General features: G+C 38.8%; 2 protein-coding genes across 2 annotated transcripts; one reads left to right on the top strand and one right to left on the bottom strand.

Moving 5' to 3' along the window:
• Positions 1 to 8,284: 8,284 nt before the first annotated feature.
• LOC107763616 (putative linoleate 9S-lipoxygenase 5) lies at positions 8,285 to 11,852 on the top strand. The gene is made up of 9 exons (XM_075255488.1): positions 8,285 to 8,530; positions 8,695 to 8,975; positions 9,064 to 9,304; positions 9,398 to 9,655; positions 9,744 to 9,829; positions 9,921 to 10,028; positions 10,103 to 10,407; positions 10,489 to 10,752; positions 10,840 to 11,852. The coding sequence occupies exons 1-9, from the start codon at positions 8,359 to 8,361 to the stop codon at positions 11,591 to 11,593; spliced, it is 2,469 nt and encodes an 822-aa protein (XP_075111589.1). The 5' UTR covers positions 8,285 to 8,358; the 3' UTR covers positions 11,594 to 11,852.
• A 266-nt stretch (positions 11,853 to 12,118) lies between these two features.
• LOC107763615 (ABC transporter C family member 10-like) lies at positions 12,119 to 18,154 on the bottom strand. The gene is given in 12 exon segments (XM_075255489.1): positions 12,119 to 12,610; positions 12,613 to 12,633; positions 12,741 to 12,980; positions 13,054 to 13,117; positions 13,246 to 13,551; positions 13,628 to 13,842; positions 13,964 to 14,258; positions 14,533 to 14,697; positions 14,811 to 15,395; positions 15,581 to 15,667; positions 15,740 to 16,060; positions 16,221 to 18,154. Coding segments are annotated over 12 exon segments (3,948 nt in total). The 5' UTR covers positions 17,745 to 18,154; the 3' UTR covers positions 12,119 to 12,485.
• Positions 18,155 to 18,665: the final 511 nt, after the last annotated feature.

Raw genomic sequence — 18,665 nt, forward strand, 5'->3', positions numbered from 1 at the left:
AGTGGAGTTTACTTCTTATAGACTACGTGATGTTGCTGTGACATGGTATGAGACTTGGAAGCAGACTTGGGGGCCTAATGTGCCACCAGTGACATGGAAGGAGTTCTCTGAGGCATTTTTACAGAAATATTTGCCAATCGAGCTTTGAAGAGCCCGACGAGATAGGTTCTTACACTTAGAATGGGGTAATATGAGCATTCGGGAATATAGAATGTAGTTCAACTCTTTGGCTAGGTATGCTCCTACGATTGTTGCTGATATGAGTTATCAGGTACACCAGTTTGTTAGTGGTTTGGGGGCACATTTGATAAATGAGTGCACTACAGCTTCTCTAAACCAAGGAATGGATATTCCTCGTATTCAAGCATATGTACAGGGTCTAGAGGATCGCAATAGGCAACAATGAGCCAATCGAGAGCATGATAGAGGTCAGCAGAAGAGGGCGCGGTTCGCAGGTAACACAGGAGAGTTTCGAGGTGGATTTAGGCCATAGTTTCCCCGGCGTCAATCTTATCCAGTAGCCAGTGCGCCGCCACAGTTTCAGGGACAGCGACATGATCGGACCACTTATTCTGGTCCAGGTCAGAGTTCACGTACCCTAGGTCCACAGTTTAGAGGCGAGTTCAGTCAGATGAGGCTTCAGTTTCCTAGATGTGATCGATGTGGCCGAAATCATTTTGGACCATGTCGCCAGGGTTCTGATGCATGTTATGCATGTGGACAGCCAGGTCATATTATGAGACATTGTTCGATGACAGGTGGAGGGGGTATGGCTCAGCCGACGGCATCTGTAGGGGCTTCTTCTTCTTCTTCAGTACGTCCTCCTAGGCAGAGTATGCAGACATCAGCTGGCAGGGGTAGGGGAAGATTTGGCGCTTCTGGTTCAGGAGGTCAGCAGAATCGCATATATGCTTTATCGAGTCGTCGGGATTTAGAGTCATCTCCGGACGTGGTTACAGGTATACTATACGTCTTTTCTATCGATATGTATGCCTTGATAGATCCTGGTTCTACATTGTCGTATATCTCCCCATTTGTTGCTAGTAAATGGGATAGAGAGCCTGAATTGTTGCATAAGTCATTTGAGGTATCTACGCCAATGGGTGAGTCTGTTGTAGTTAGACGGGTATATCGAAGTTGTGGCGTGAAGATTCATGACCGCCATACGTTAGCTGATTTGCATGAGCTAGAAATGGTTGATTTTGATATCATTATGGGTATGGATTGGTTGGCTTCTTGTTATGCCAATGTAGATTGTTGGACAAATATTGTTCGTTTTAATTTTCCAGGTGAGCCTATTATTGAATGGAAAGGTGATGCTGCAGCGCCTAAGGGAAAGTTTATTTCTTACCTTAAAGCTCGAAGGATGATTTTCAAAGGGTACGTCTATCATTTGGTACGAGTGCATGATATGGAGGTGAAATCTCCAACTCTTCAATCGGTTCCCGTCGTGAATGAATTTCCCGATGTATTTCCTGATGAACTTCCTGGTCTTCCTCCAGAAAGAGAAATCGACTTTGCTATTGATATGCTTCCAGCTACTCAGCCAATATCTATTCCTCCATACATAATGGCTCTTGCTGAGTTAAAAGAATTAAAAGCCCAGTTGAACGATCTTCTGAATAAGGGCTTTATCAGGCCCAGCACATCTCTCTGGGGTGCACCAGTGTTGTTTGTTCGTAAGAAGGATGGTTCGTTAAGAATGTGTATTGACTATCCTCAGCTCAACAAAGTGACTATCAAGAATAAGTACCCCTTACCCAGAATTGATGATTTGTTTGATCAGTTGCAAGGTGCCAAATATTTCTCAAAGATTGACCTTCGATCCGGCTATCACCAGTTGCGAGTTAAGGAGAGAGATATTCCGAAAACGACTTTTCGGACTAGATATGGCCATTATGAATTCCTTGTGATGTCTTTTGGTCTTACTAATGTGCCAACAGCTTTCATGGATTTAATGAATCGGGTTTTCAAGCCATTTCTAGATATATTTGTAATTGTTTTCATTGATGATATTCTGGTATATTCTCGATCAGAAGCAGAACATGAGGATCATTTGCGTGTGGTGTTGCAGACTTTGAAAAATCAGAAATTATATGCTAAATTCTCCAAATGTGAATTTTGGTTGAATTCAGCGGATTTCCTTGGGCATATCGTTTCCGATAAAGGTATTAAGGTAGATGGTCAGAAAATTGAAGCAGTACAAAATTGTCCTAGACCCACAACTCCTACGGAAGTTAGTAGTTTCTTGGGCTTAGCTGGTTATTATCGGAGATTTGTTGAGAACTCTCTTCTATTGCTGCTCCCATGACAAAATTGACACACAAAGCCGTTAAGTTCCAATGGTCTGATGCATGTGAAAGGAGCTTTCATGAGTTGAAGAAACGCTTAACATCGGCACCTGTTCTAGCACTTCCTGAGGGATCTGAAGGTTATGTGGTATATTGTGATGCATCCAGGGTGGGATTGGGATGTGTTCTAATGCAGCATGGAAAAGTTATTGCATATGCTTTGAGGCAGTTGCGGAAGCACGAATACAATTATCCGACTCACGATATTGAGTTAGCAGCCGTTATATTTGCCTTGAAAATATGGCGTCATTATCTTTATGGTGTTCATGTGGATATCTATACAGATCACAAAAGTTTACAATATATATTTAAGCAGAAGACTTGAACTTGAGACAAAGGAGATGGCTTGAATTGCTGAAGGACTATGATGTGGATATTTTGTACCATCCGGGCAAAGCGAATGTGGTAGCTGATGCGTTGAGTCGCAAATCCATGGGCAGCTTGAAGCATGTAGAAGTTGGGAAATTAGAAATGACTAAGGAGATATATCGATTGGCTAACCTGAGTGTGCGGCTACATGATACAGGTGACCAGGGTGTAGTAGTCCAAAATATTGCGGGGTCATCACTGGTAGCTGAGGTAGAAATGCGTCAATTTGAGGATCCGGAGCTAGTCAAGATTAAAGAGAGCATCCCTTTTCAGAAGAAGCAGTTGTTCGAGCAATCTGATAATGGAATTCTAAAATATAAAGGCCGATGGTGTGTACCTAATGTTGGGGAGCTTCGTAAGCAAATTATGACAGAGATGCACCAGTCTCGGTACTCAGTTCATCCTGGTTCAACCAAAATGTATCATGATCTTCGTCAGCTATACTGGTGGAACGGCATGAAGAAAGATATAGCCACATTGTGGCTCAGTGTCCCAACTGCCAGCAGGTTAAAGCTGAACACCAGAAACCTGGAGGGCTACTTCAAAATATTGAGATTCCAGCTTGGAAATGGGAATCGATTAATATGGATTTCATTACAAGATTGCCCAATTCTCGCCGTAAGTTCAATTCTATTTGGGTCATTGTGGATAGGCTTACGAAATCAACTCACTTTCTCCCAGTTAGGACCACCTATTCAGCTGAAGACTATGCGAGCCTGTATATCAAGGAAATAGTTCGGCTACATGGAGTTCCGTTTTCTATTATATCTAACAGAGGTGCCCAATTTACAGCTAATTTCTGGAGGTCCTTTCAAGAAGGTTTGGGTACCCTTGTTAACCTTAGTACAACATTTCATCTGCAGACCGACGGACAAGCCGAACGCACTATTCAGACACTCGAAGATATGTTGCGAGCTTGTGTCTTAGACTTCAAGGGAAGTTGGGAAGATCATTTACCGCTTATTGAGTTTGCCTACAATAACAGTTATCACGCCGGTATTCAGATGGCACCTTATGAGGCATTATATGGGAGGAAATGCAGATCTCCTATTGGTTGGTTTGATGTTAGCGAGACAAAGTTTCTAGGACCCGAATTGGTACAGCAAGCTGTAGAAAAGGTAAAGTTGATCCAGGAAAGGTTGCATACAGCTCAAAGTCGACAGAAATCATATTCAGATAACCGACGTCGAGACTTGGAATTTGTTGTGAGAGACTGGGTATCTTGAAAGTATCGCCTATGAAGGGTGTAATGAGATTTGGCAAGAAGTGAAAACTCAACCCTAGATATGTCGGTCCATATCAGATTGTTCAGAGAATTGGGCGAGTAGCCTACAAACTTGACCTGCCACCGGAATTAGAAACAATCCATCCGGTATTTCACATTTCCATGCTTCGCAAATTCTTAGATGATCCTTCTTGCATCAGCCCTATTGAGGATATTGAAGTTTCCGAGAACTTGTCATATGAAGAAATACATGTTGCCATTCTTGACCGTCAAATCCGTAAGCTACGGACTAAAGAGGTAGCCTTAGTAAAAGTACTTTGGAGGAGCAATAATGTAGAGGAAATGACATGGGAGGCCGAGGAGGACATGAAGTCCAGATACCCTCATTTATTTGAGTTTTTAGGTGATATGCTTGAGACAAATATGGCAGGAGTTGCACAGATATCAACCAGTGACAACTGAGGTAATTAAGTTACGGCTAACCTTCTTACTATCATTATTGTATAAGTAAATGGCCGTGTGAGGCCAAGTTGATGTTATTATGATGATGTGTAGCCCTGTGTTGCCTTAGATATGTATGTTGGGCTGATGACAGGTTTTGCATAGTCCAATTTATAAAGGAAACTCTAGCGAAATTTTTAAAAAAAAAATTCAGAAGTTAGGTTAACCGTTAACATTCGAGGACGAATGTTCTTAAGGAGGGGAGAATGTTACACCTTGTGTATTCGGTGTTATCATACTGTAAATGGGATAATTCGATAGGAAGATAATTTCTATAAGATATTTAAATGATGCGATAGTTATACGTTAAGATTGGAAGTTATTTGAGTTGTGATTAAAAATTCGACAAAGATCGCCGCAAGTTACGGGTTTAAATTTCACTGGAATTTAGATAAAATGTTGATGAGCTTTTCTCTCAATATACTGGGAGTTATGGTGTGTTCTACCTACAGAATCGAAGGTCTATGAGTCTAGTTTCCAACGCAACAAACCGTTCGTTAATAAAACTTTGGAGTAGAGAGATATTAACCTTTTCGTACAGGGGTGCACACTGTTACGGGAACAGTGTGCTTAGTCGGGTTTAGTTTAAAAAAATTTATTTAAGTCATTCTTTAAAACTGAAACCCCTGTGTTTTATCCTCTCCAAAACAGAACCTAATACCTAGGTATTTCCTCTCAAACTCCTCCCATCCATCTAGCCATTGATAACAACAATTTAGTCATCCTCAAGATGGAGAACACCATGGTAACTTCGAAATCGTGAATTCTTCGGTGTTTCACTTTTCATAGCAAGACTCTGCCTTGAAGTAATTTTGAATTTTGAGTAATTCTAGTCACATAAGGTATGATTTAACTTCCTCTTTGATCTTTGTAAACTTCTACCATAAGAATTCCTAAGAAATAGTTGAAACCTCTATAGAAATGTTCTTGATTTTTTTAAGAAACAAGTCTTAATATGGCTTGATTGTTGGGGCTGTTCTATATGGTTTTATTGTGTAGTTTGGATCTGTGAAGACATGGATGGAATCTTGTCGATGAGTAGATGTAGTAAAGTAAAATTTGGTGGTGTGTTGGGGGGAAATTAATCTACAAAAAAGTCTACAAATTCATGGCCACAAGTTGTTCGCGTAAATGTCTAAATGAAGAATTATATAAGCTATGAGCTTGAATTTGATTTTGAATGGTTCGTATTATGTAGGAAATCATTCCTAAGGCTTTCGAGGTCTCGGAAACAGTATATAACTCCATCGACAAGGTATGTAGGGCTTTCGCTATACTTTTCGGCATGACTAGAATTCGAATAAACGTTTATCGAATTGTCTCGTCGAATTCGAGTTATTTCACCTTCAACTTATAAAGATGCTTAGATCTGATCCTTTCTCATAGATTGCTTACTTTAGAGGATATCTATGAATTCTCGGATTTCCGTGTTCCTTGCTTAAAAAGAACTAGAGCCTTTTTACTCGTTCTCCTTTTGACGTTCATATAAATCATGAATAAGTAACACTTACTTCAAAGGTATTCATAATACATAACTCTCATATTCTTAGTACTTGTTGGCTCGTAGTAAAAAAAATTAAATATTTTAGCAACAACCATGATAGTCAAGGAATAATGATGGTAGGGCACTTTGACTCTTCTTAGAATACATCTTTTAAGGTTGGTTTCGCATTGCACCTATATAATTCATGATTTAGTATATGTATGTATTTACTTTCATTACCGAGCCGCACTATAGACGGCCGGGTATGACACATATTGTGTAACCACTGATCAGTTGGGATTACCGAGCTTCACGTGGCCGGGTACGATTCTACCGAGCCTTTATTATGGCCGGGTATGTTATGGATATTATAGCCCCACAGAGGGATTTATTATTATATAATGTGATATATTATAAGTAGCAATAGTGAACGACGATTTCACGAGCATACATTTATATCCATGTTGAATTTTAGTTTCCTACCGAGGCTAGTTTCAGAATTCAAATTGTCTCTATATCTCTTCTCTTGTTAATTACATTTTTCATGTTACACTTGTCGCCCTACATATTCAGTACATATTTCATACTGACGCATTTTTATGCGCTGTGTTCATGCCCACAGGTTCGGATAGACAGAGCGGCGTGCCTCCTCAGTAGGACTCCCAGGATCAGCGTTGGGTTTCGCACTCCACTTCTTCGGAGTTACTGACTTTGAGTCCATAGGTACTATTACAGATGTTATGTGTGGTTTTGGGCATGTCGGGGGCTTTGTCCCGCCCTGTTGAGATTGTCTTACACTCTTAGAGCCTTGCAGACTAGCGGTCATTATATATATATATATATATATATATATATATATATATATATATATATATATATATATATATATTGTTCGTATGGCCCTATCGGCCTCCTAGATAGCTGTTATACTGTTGTTGCAGCCTTGTTGGCCTAGGTTATATATATATGTCGTGTTGGGCTCTTCTGCCTGCAGGTTATTATATTTCGGATCATATCTCATGGTTGGTTCGCTCGGGCTTTCGGGCATCGGGTGCCAGCCACACCTCCCAAGGTTGGGGTGTGACATAAATATTAGGACTTCCTATACAGCCTAAATAAAAATAGATTTGATAGTCATACTTATAGTTGATCTCAAACTCCTAAATTGTAGGACAAAATAATTAAATGACGAATTTGTCCAGTATGAAATTTATTTTTAAAGAATAAAAAAAAGCGAACGACATTTCATTAAGGAGTTTTGTGCTTTTAATATAATATATAGATAGATATATAAGGCTTGTAAACCAATTTAAAGGTCATTAAACACAATGACCTATCAAGAGACCAGAAAGGAAAAGTTGAGAAAAAACTCAAGGACCTATTAAGAGACTTGAAAGGAAAAGTTAAGGAAAAACTTACACTTTGAGAAATAATGAACATCTAAATCCAATAATAAAGTTTAAAAAAAAAAGCAAATGAAAAAACTTACTTTGAGATAATTATAAAATATATGTAAAAAAAAAATTACAAAATATAGTACTAGTATTACATACAAGTTCCTGCAGTAGCATATGAAGAAGGGATTTAATCAATATTCAAGTTGAACATTCCTAATCCTAATTCCCATTCTTCAAGATAATAAATGGAAAACTTTTATCATGTATTAGAGTGTATATCGTGTATCATATGTACTACTATTAGAGTGTATATTGTCAGGGGCGGATTTACGCTTACCGAAACGGTGTCATGCGACACCGCTTCATCGAAGTATATATATATTAATACTGTACGGAAACGGATAATTAGGAAAAAATAACTCCATTTGATATAAATTTTTTCTTGGTGTGTTGGTAATGTGTTTGATTTTTCTCTAAGAGGTCAAAAGTTCAAACCTCAACTACCACATCTTTCTTTCTCAAATATTTGAGAGAGCCTTTGTAGTTAAAAATTGTGATGAAGTAGAATTGAACTCAGGACCTTTTCTAACTTAAGAATCAACAAAACAATAGACTAAGACTATTTTTTGTCTAAAAGTATGATAATCAAAGTTATATTCCAATTCTTTTATAAATTTTAACACCGCTTACAAAAATTTCTGCGTACGCCATATTCAATCGCACATTTAATGTAAACTAAGATAAATGTCTCTACTAAATACACACTTACCAAGTCTCTGGTAATTGAATTAAGTTCAAAGTAGTTGTGACTTAGAATTAAGGAGTATTTTAAAATTCATGAAACACTCAAGTTCCAACACTTTCACATTTATGAAACTGTATTGACTGGATTCCAATCGTCACATAAGACTAGCCAGTTTTCACCTATAAAATCAGAGCACCTTCTACTGTTTTTTTTATTAAGCCTAATCCGAAATCCTTGGTTAATCACTCCATTGCAATATTGGCTTACTGTACTTTACCAAAGTGATAATGGCATCCACTGACAAACGTGAAATCAAAATGATAAATGGCACTGTTCTGCTCATGAAAAAGACACCTTTGGACCTTGGTTCTTCTCAACTATTAGCTCCACATGAAACTTATGAAATTCTTGGACATAAGGTCATCCTGCAGCTAGTTAGCTCTGTCCATGGAGATCAAGGTTTGAACTTTTTAAATACTTTTCAAAAAAAATTCACTCCATTTCTCATCGTTCAATCTAGTTATATTCTATGTAGCTAGTGTGTTAGTGCTCCAGATAAGTGTGACTATATGCATTTTCTTTTGAATTTGTGGATTAACAATCATGTTTTTATATTGTTGAAGGAAAAACTTTGAAAGGGGAGCTTGGGAATCCTTCACATTTAAGAGATGAGAACAAATCAGGCAGTGAATCGAAGTTTTGTGTCATATTTGAGTGGGATCATGAAGTTCTTGGAGCTCCAGGTGCATTCATCATCAAGAATCTTAATACAAGTGAATTCTATCTCAAGTCACTCACTCTTGAAGCTAGTGATCCAAGTCAAGACACTGTGCAATTTGTCTGCAATTCTTGGGTTTATCCTGCTGAGAAATATAAGTCGGACCGCATTTTCTTTGTGAATCAGGTACAAGCAAAATGATTCAAATTAGTGCTATAGATCAGATAATTTTCTCATTCTCCATTTGATAATTTCTTTTCATGATTGGCAACAGGCTTGGCTTCCGAGTGAAACTCCTGCAGCATTGCGCGTGTACAGAGAAGAAGAGTTGCTCTTGTTGAGAGGAAATGGAACTGGAAAGCTTCAAGAATGGGACAGGGTTTATGACTATGATTGTTACAATGATCTTGGAGATCCAGACAATGGTCCACTTTATGCCAGACCAGTTCTTGGGGGTTCTGTAGAGTATCCTTATCCGCGAAGAGGAAGAACAGGACGACCACCATCTAAGGCTGGTAAAGTCTTTCAATAAAAGCATTTGCACTATTTTTAAAACCTATATACACATATGTACCCCTATTTGTTTATTTTTACACTTTCTTGGACAGATCCTAACAGTGAAAGCCGGCTTCCACAAATAGCTAGCTTTGCAATTTATGTCCCGAGGGATGAAAAGTTTTCGCCTTTAAAGATGACAGATGTCCTAAGTAATTCACAGAAAGCCATTGCGCAAGTCTTTGCTCCTCAGCTTGCTTCTTTAGGAAATCTCTCTCTCAATGAGTTCAACAGCTTTGACGATGTACTGAAAGTGTATGAACCTGGAACTCCAGGATTTCTCAAGTATCCAACACCACATGTTATTAGAGGTAATTTTGGATCAGACTTTCAGTTGAGTCATTTCTGTAATAATTCAATTTTTGTTGTGTTCTCTAAAATTTTAATTTGGTGAAACAGAGGAGAAGTCAGCTTGGATGTCAGATGAAGAATTTGGAAGAGAGACGTTAGCTGGATTGAACCCTGTGTGCATAACTGGTCTAAAAGTATAGTCTTCCAGTTTTTTTTTCTAATTCTTCTATCTTGTCTATTGTCCGAGGAATGGAGTAGATGACATTCTATTCATTTTTGGTACAGGAGTTCCCCCTGACTAGCAAACTGGATCCAAAAACTTTTGGTGACCAAACAAGCAAAATAACCAGAGAACAAATACAGAATCAGCTAGATGGAATGACCATTGAACAGGTAAGTGACTAAACGGGTTATTGTTTCTTGCTTTGGAATGAATCTAACTCAAATGTACATTTGCTACTTCTTAGGCCATGGAGGTGAACCGACTTTTCATGCTGAACTACCATGACATTGTAATGCCATATGCGAGGAAAGTTAACACTTCTCATTCAAAGATTTATGCCTCAAGAACTGTGCTCTTTCTGCAAAAGGACGGTACTTTGAAGCCACTGGCCATTGAACTAAGCTTGCCTCATCCAGATGGAGATCAACTTGGCGCTATAAGCAAAGTATTCACTCCAGCTGAAAACGGTGTTGAGGGTGCCTTATGGCAAATTGCAAAGGCATTTGTAGCAATTAATGATTCTGGAGTTCATCAGCTTCTCAGTCACTGGTATTTCAAACTAACTGAAGTCTATGCAGTTTATTCTGTTACTGAATATTTGTTTGATCACACGTCTAATGTTCTTCACAGGTTACGTACTCATGCATCAGTTGAGCCTTTTGTGATTGCTGCAAATAGGCAGCTAAGCGTGCTCCATCCTGTCTATAAGCTTTTGCATCCTCACTTCCGTGATACTATGCATATCAATGCCTTGGCTCGACAGGCTGTGCTTAATGCTGGAGGTATTGTTGAGAAGACTGTTTTCCCAGGACCATTGTCAATGGAGTTAACATCTATTGCTTACCGGGACTGGGTTTTCCCTGATCAAGCTCTCCCTGCGGAACTTGTTAAGAGGTAACTCGCAACTTGGTGTGCTAGTTTATCTACTATGTAATGATTTCCTAATGTAATACTGCTTTTTTGTGTACTGTTTTTCTTCAGAGGAGTGGCAGTCGAAGATCCTTCATCCAAACATGGTGTCCGCCTACTTATTGAAGACTATCCTTATGCTGTGGATGGACTTGAAATCTGGTCAGCAATCAAAAGTTGGGTACAAGAATATATTTGTTTGTATTATAAATCAGATGACATGCTTCAAGTGGACACTGAACTTCAAGCCTGGTGGAAAGAACTCCGTGAAGTAGGACATGGTGACAAGAAAGATGAGCCTTGGTGGCCTAAAATGCAGACACGCCAAGAACTCATTGACTCAGTGACTATCATTATCTGGATGGCTTCTGCTCTTCATGCAGCTGTTAATTTTGGGCAGTACCCTTATGGAGGCTTTGCACCAAATCGCCCTGGTATGAGCCGAAGGCTTATTCCCGAGCCAGGAACTCCTGAGTATGAGGAGTTGAAGGTGAACCCTGTAAAGGGATATCTGAAGACAATTACACCACAGTTCCAGACTCTGATTGGAATATCTGCTCTCGAAGTTTTGTCAACACATACTTCTGATGAAATTTATCTTGGCCAGAGGGATTCTGCTGAATGGACCAAGGACAAAGAAGCGCTGCAAGCATTTGAAAGGTTTGGAAAGAAGCTTGCTGAAATTGAGGAGAATATTACAAAGATGAACAATGACAAGAAGTGGAAGAACAGGACAGGTCCTGTTAAGATGCCATACACATTGCTCTATCCGACAAGTGAACCAGGACTCACTGCCAAAGGAATTCCAAATAGTATTTCAATCTAAGTTATTTGCTAAAATGTTCCCAGTGATATCATCACTAGGTTTATGACAGGCCTCTAAACTAAATAGGCTCTGTCTAGCTATCGCGTAGCTTTATAATGCTAAACCATCTTCTGTTTTGGTTTTATAATTATAATATGAGAAATGTCTCTCTCCTTAGTTACATTTGTGGTTTATCGGTTTCCTTGTTCTCCTTTTGAACTTGACTGTAGCACCAACTCTGAAATTCAATTGCAACATTTTGGGTGTTTTCAATGTTAAATTGAAAACAGGAAGGACATGCAAACTTATTCATAACTATTTCAGAGAATTGGTTTGAATGCCCCTTCAATTGTAACTAATTCCTTACCCTGCAACCTATTCTCATTTCTTAAATAGAAAGACGTCAAAAAATGTATCATATAGTTAAGTTGAAGGAAGAAGAATTAAATTTATTTGCTTAAATTTATTGAAAGAAACAGACATGACTGAAAAACTACTGTTACTTGTATAAGTACTATTTCCTGTTCAATTTAGTATCATCTTGTTCTTGTTTAGAGTCTCAATTTTATTTTCTGTACTCAGTGGAAAGTATCTAAGATAAGCAAGAGGAGCTAACAAGTAAGAAAGGAATCAAGAAGATTTTCTAACATGCTATTTAAATAAACAATGGTAAAGTGAAAGCACTTGTTGTTTATCCAAGTCACACTCACTACCTCCCAAGCCTTCAAGTTACATTAGCAAGCTCCTATACTTTTCTTGCTCAGTGAAACGTTTGTTTATGTTATTCCAGATTCCTTATCTTGATTAACTTCACATGCTCATGAAATACAGATGGACATTTAGCTCTCCGCTGCAGTAATGGTTGCTTGTTGGGCGTCTATAACAGTTGCATGGTTACATGGGTAGTATGTGTTTAGGCCAAAGAAGATACTGCAAACATGCAGTTATCTTCAATGAGATCCGTGGAGTGATAATGAGACCAATACTCCTTCACAAGTTGCCCGAAGAGCGAACCTTCTTGCTTCATCAGCTTCATTGTTCATCATACTCCACTAAATGCCCTGTAATCTCAAACAAAGTTAAAGTTACTACAGCTAAAACATTCTGGGATTAGCATGTTTGAAAGTCTGAACATAGTCGTCTGTAAAAGAAAACCACCAAGTCTTACCATCACTAATGGCCATAACCATCGTACAATCCATTACTGTAGGTATCCTGTGGGCAACTGTAATTACAGTACTGTTAGAAAATTCTGTCCTGATAGTTTTCTGCAATATCATATCAGTGGCATTGTCGATCGATGCAGTTGCTTCGTCAAGCACCAAAATCTTGCTTTTCCTCAAAAGAGCACGTCCCAAACAGAACAATTGCCGCTGCCCCATGCTCCAGTTTGATCCATCTTCCACAACTGAAATAACTCTACAATGGTCAACAGAAACCTACTTGGATAAAATAATCATACCTGCTGCTGGAAAACTTACCCAATGAGTCAAGCCCCTTTGCTTTTTCTTCAACTGCCTCTTTCAGCTGACATTTTGCAAGAACCTTTCCAATGGAGATGAGAATGAATGCAATGAATCAGAAGATCGCTTTGGTACAATGCACATTCTCCGTCTAGTGCAAAAGCAAAAAAAAAAAAAAAAAAAAAACAAATACATAATAAGTTAACCTACCTCCCATATTTCCTCATCAGTATGCTGACATAAGGGATCCAAGTTGTATCTTACTGTTCCATTGAAGAGTGTAGGGTCCTGAGGTATAATCCCGAATTGGGACCTTAAATCATGAAGACCGATTTTAGAAATGTCAATTTCATCTATCAAAATCCTTCCACCTGCTGGTTCCACTAATCGAAATAGGGCCCCGATGAGTGTAGTCTTGCCACTCCCAGTTCGCCCAACAATACCAATCTTATGACCTCCTTCAAACGTACAAGTGATCCCCCTTAGAACAAGAGGGGAATCTTCCCTATATTTGATCTGTTTTGGAGTATACTTATCAGCATCTTGATCAGTTCTAAATACAAGAAAATTAGGGTGGTGAGAAAAAATTTACCTGCAAATCTTGAATTTCAACTTTACCCCTCGTTGGCCAATTGACTGGTGGACGGTTCTCTTTAACAATTTCAGGAGCTTCACTTGGAATGTGCATATACTGGTTAAGTCTTTCTACAGAAATTATGTAATTTGCTAGCCTGCACTGGATTTGAATGGAAGCAACAAGAGACATGTTTAAGGAAAGACCATAGGACAAAGCCATCCCAATAAATCCTGCAAAAGAATAATAGCCTGTTATTAGAAAACCTCCTGTTTAACAGCAGGCAAAAGGTTAAGGAACAATAATATAGAATCCTTTATTCGAGTCCCAAGATTAATATTTATCATGGCATACCTGAACTGAAAGTCCCTGGAGGAAGCAAAACCATGCAAAGTGCCGAGGATGCAAGAAAAGTTGCACTAATAGTTTCCAGTCGTTGAATCAACCACTCATTTGCTGCAAAATTGTGGAAAAACGGACTGGCATTTATATCAATTAGATCAAAAGTCTTCATAAAAAATCTGTCTTCCTCTTTGAATGCCCTTATAGTCACAGCTCCGGCAATAGATTCAGCAAGATGGTTGGCCACAAATGATTTGGTAGTACCATTTATCCGCATCAACACTTTGGCAGACGCATAGTAGTATTTCTGCCATGAGTAAGAGAGTTTAAAGTTTCAATTTACCAGTTACTGTTGGCACGTAAGAGAATAGTGTTGCAGAGAATTAAAGCTTTAAAATCCTACAACCTTTGCTAGAGAATCATATTTCCGAACTATTCAGTTTGGAGACATAGAGCGTAAAAGAAATGAGAAGTTAAGAATGTGTTTAACAGTAACAAATCCTGTCCTACTTTCATACAGTGGGCAGAGCCATGGAACTCAAATACAGGATGTTGAGATAAATAAAACAGTCAACTCTTACCTGCAACTGAATGGCAAGAAAAACCATTGGGATTGAGATAACCAGAACTTGCCAAGTGACAACAGTTAGCACTGTAAGATTAGCATAGAAGTTTGTGGTAGATCCAAAGGCGAAAATCAAGTTGAAAGGAACATCAAGATCAACTATACTCAAATCTGATGAGACCTGCATACACGGGTTTGGGGTAGTGGAGAGATAGCAAAAATGGTTAGGTCCATAAACATACTTAGTATCAATGTTATAGCTTGTATTTCAATGTTCATGTTTGAGCTATTTACCCTGCTAAATATCCTTCCCAAAGGTGTAGAGTCATAAAATGACATAGGAGCACGGAAAAGAGAATTTAATAGCTGAGAGAACAAGGAATTTGATGATTGCAAACTCAAAAAGACAGTCAATAGAGATCGAGATAGCAAAAACAATGTTGATACAACACCAATTAGCAAGTAAACTGCAATAAGTCTCAAAGTGCTAACTTGGGGATTATCAACATTTGCAGCCATCCAGGAGTTCTGTGATATCTGACCAACCACATATGTTATGAAGGAAAGTACAGCCATGACAAAGAAGAAGTACCCTTTGTTCTGATTTAGATACTGAAAATAAGGCTTAAATCCAGTATCTCCGACTTCTCTCTCTTCTTGCTTAATCAGCTGATCACCTACAGAGGCTATAGAATTTTTGTCAGTATCAGTTTTATGAGTTTCTCTTGAACGAGATTCCCTCCTTGATGATGGATTAACCTCTGCAACCCTTTCTGAAGCGGTCTCTTTGTGTGCATCGACCAAGTCCTGGAATTCTTTGCTCAATGCCAATAACTGATGATATGGAGCTGCATCTAGAATTTCTCCATCTGACATTAACTGCGAATAAATTAAACATATGTAAGGCCATTTCTTGTGAATATAACCATTCAATTTCAAATATCAATGTGATTTTACAGAGAATATATCAGGGATTCAAGAGTTCACTTTCTTTTTCTTCTTTAGAAAAACAAGCCATCGATAAGAAGTCATATTAGAAAGAGAAGTTCATCAAGAAAAATAACCAGAACCACATCAAAAGCAGGAAGAAAATCAACTTGGTGAGTCACAAGTAAGACGGTCTTCCCCGAGAGAGCTCTCATGACGTAATCCTGCAAAGGACCGGTTCAAATTTGAGCTTGCACGTCAGAAGAAACGATATGAAGCACAATACTATTTCTCACATTGAATAGACTACTAGCAGTGTGGGCATCTACAGCACTGAATGGATCATCCAGGAGATATATATCAGCATTATAATACAGTGCACGAGCAAGTTGAATGCGCTGCTTTTGACCACCACTAAGATTAACTCCTCTTTCACCTATTTCAGTGAGATCACCATAAGGTAGCAACTCAAGGTCTTTTAAAAGTGAACATTTTTTCAATGTTTGCTGGTATCTCTGGTTATCCTGTGGAGAACCAAACAAAATATTTTCTCGTATTGACCCCGTCTGAATCCATGCCGACTGAGAGACATAGGCCATTCTTCCATTAACTTGAACCTGCAGAACACAGAGAATCTATATAAAAGTTGGGGATATGGAATTATTTTCTTGTGCAGGACGTGAAGTTAATTACGTATGTGCTTACAGTAAACTTCCAGAACCTACTTATCATTTTCTTACCTAGCAAGGAAAACAGTAACTAACCAGTACAACTTACAGTTCCTTGGATACTTGGAACCTCTCCAAGAATTGCTGCCAGAAGAGTTGACTTTCCTGAGCCCACCTCCCCACATATAGCAATCTTCTCACCGGGTCTAACCTCCAAATTAATATTTCTCAGGGTAGGTCGAGATGGATTCTCTTCCCATGAGAGATTAGCTGATTTGATAAGTACAGCATTATGTGTACTTGCAAAGTTGTGATCCAGCCCAACGTTTGCATTTTCTAGCTCGGAGGCCTCGAGGAACTTCACAATCCTTGCAAAAGAAACCTTGGCTTGAATCACCACACCAATAACGTCAGGAATGGTTCTTATTGGATCCTGAACAATACGTAAAGTTGCTACAAAGGTGAAAACGTTGCTTGCATACAGTGGAACACGTAGGAAATAACAAGACCCAAATGTTGCAGCAGAGACCAAAACAGGTGAGGACCACAAAAGGAAGACATTATATCCCTTACTCAACTGAACGGCTGATAACCATTTCTCTTCTACTCTCCTCAAACTTTCAATTACACTCTTAAAATGAGTTTCCCACGCATATAATTTCAGAACTTTCATATTCACAAGAGCCTCTGACGTAGCCTTGAGCCTATCATCTTGTGCTACCATTAGCTTGGTCTGGAATTTATGTTGCAACTTTGCTAGCGGAGTGTTGCACAGCACAGTGAGTATAATCACTACCAAGGATGCAATAGTTGCAAGTCCGACTGTGCGGAAGAGAATGATAAGAGCAAAGCAGAGCTGGACACTGGTCGTCCAGGTCTGATGCAACCAAAAAGGAAACTCTCCAATTCGATAAGCATCCACAGTTGCATAGTTCATGATCTCGCCACTAGAATGCATCAACTTAGCAGCATTGGATAATCTTATCTGCTTCTTATAAATGGCTGATGTAAGTAAAGACCTTACTTTTAGACCAATTAGTCTGCTTCTGAAGTACCATTGCCTTTGTGACAAGGACTCCACGATCTTTGATATAAAAAGCAGAATGGCCAATAGATATCCCTCATTTTTAAAAGCTGCGTCTCCTTCAGCTACTTTAATGAACGCATTAAGAAGCAGAGGACCAGCAGAAAGAGTAGTTATTTTCAGAAGCGCAAAGAATCCTGACACAATTAGCTCCTTCCGGTGACATAACACAATTGTCTTCAAAATGGAAGGATGAGAAGAGGGATCAACTTGTTTATGTTTGTTCAGTAGATCCACATACATTAAGTAACAAGATTCAGCACGATCTGTCTCACGCAATGTGGGCATGTCTTCATCCTCAAGAGTATTGTGCTTCCCCTTCTTCATCAGTGGATTCAACCACCAAAATGACATTTTATTAAGAATCCCAGCCTTAGCAAAGGGAGTGTCGGAACTAACAGAATCACTTTTGCAGATTCCATTGGCAGCACCATTTAAGGGAGCATAAAGATCATTTGTATCTCTCTCTTCATGCTGCAGCCCCTTGTAGGTGCATAACAACAATAAGCACGCTCCTACAAAGGACAAAATATCTAGAGCTATCTTCATTGTTACCTCTTTACCAATAACAGCCGCAACGAGTGACACAGCCGCAAAAATTCCAGCAAAGACAAAGGCAAGAATTGACAAGAGCCTCAGAGGGATTCTTGAAATATGGTTCCCCCGAAGGCTTGTGGTTAAACTTACTGATAACCATGTAATTCCATGAAACAAGATTAGTAACCACCAATGCAGCGGCAATGTACTATGGGTTTTCTTCACCTGGTCAACATACAGCCAAATGAATAAGGACAAATATAGTATCCCCAGGAAACCATTAAAAATGGCAGATGCCGACTGCAAATGCGAGAACCCAGAAAAACGAGCAGGAATGTTGGTAGATTTTAGAGATGACTTGAAAAATAGAGTGAATAGGAAGAACAACAGGAGTATAACATCAAAACAAATGATCAATGCATGATTGATACAGGATGAAGGTTGTGTTGCGGAAGCCAAATGTATATAGTGTGAATAAGTCACAACTACTATACCAAAAATTATGACAGCCACCAAATAATAAATAAGACAATAAAGCAACAATAAAGGGAACACCAGAATTTACGAGGTTCAGCTAATTTTGCCTACTCCTCGGACACAACCAATATTTTATTTCACTCCAAAAATACAAGTGAAATAATACTAAAGAGAGAAGATACAAATGCCTTAAACAGATGAGAAGGCAAATGAGAGGTGTGTCTCAATCCTAAACATTAGGCCTTCTTTTATAGGGGAAAAATCCCCTCCAAACTTAACTCCCAACCAATGTGGGACTTTGGCATTTTGCCAAACTTCAACAAATCTCCACCTTGGCAAAATTCCACATTTTCAATTCTCTCTCAATAACAAATTTTGGTTGTGTCTTCATCTTCAATCTTCAATGTTCAACAATGTTGATCAAATCCAAACAATGTTGAAACTTGACCGCAGTCA

Source organism: Nicotiana tabacum, chromosome 6 (genome assembly GCF_000715075.1).
Source record: "Nicotiana tabacum cultivar K326 chromosome 6, ASM71507v2, whole genome shotgun sequence".
NCBI lineage: Eukaryota > Viridiplantae > Streptophyta > Magnoliopsida > Solanales > Solanaceae > Nicotiana > Nicotiana tabacum.

Bases quoted from the DNA above. Each gene is read 5' to 3' on its own strand.
- LOC107763616 (XM_075255488.1), top strand. From the start codon at position 8,359: ATGGCATCCACTGACAAACGTGAAATCAAAATGATAAATGGCACTGTT. The intron at 9,830-9,920 runs GTATAGTCTTCC...TTTTTGGTACAG, and splicing joins TGTGCATAACTGGTCTAAAA to GAGTTCCCCCTGACTAGCAA. The intron at 10,753-10,839 runs GTAACTCGCAAC...GTTTTTCTTCAG, and splicing joins CCTGCGGAACTTGTTAAGAG to AGGAGTGGCAGTCGAAGATC.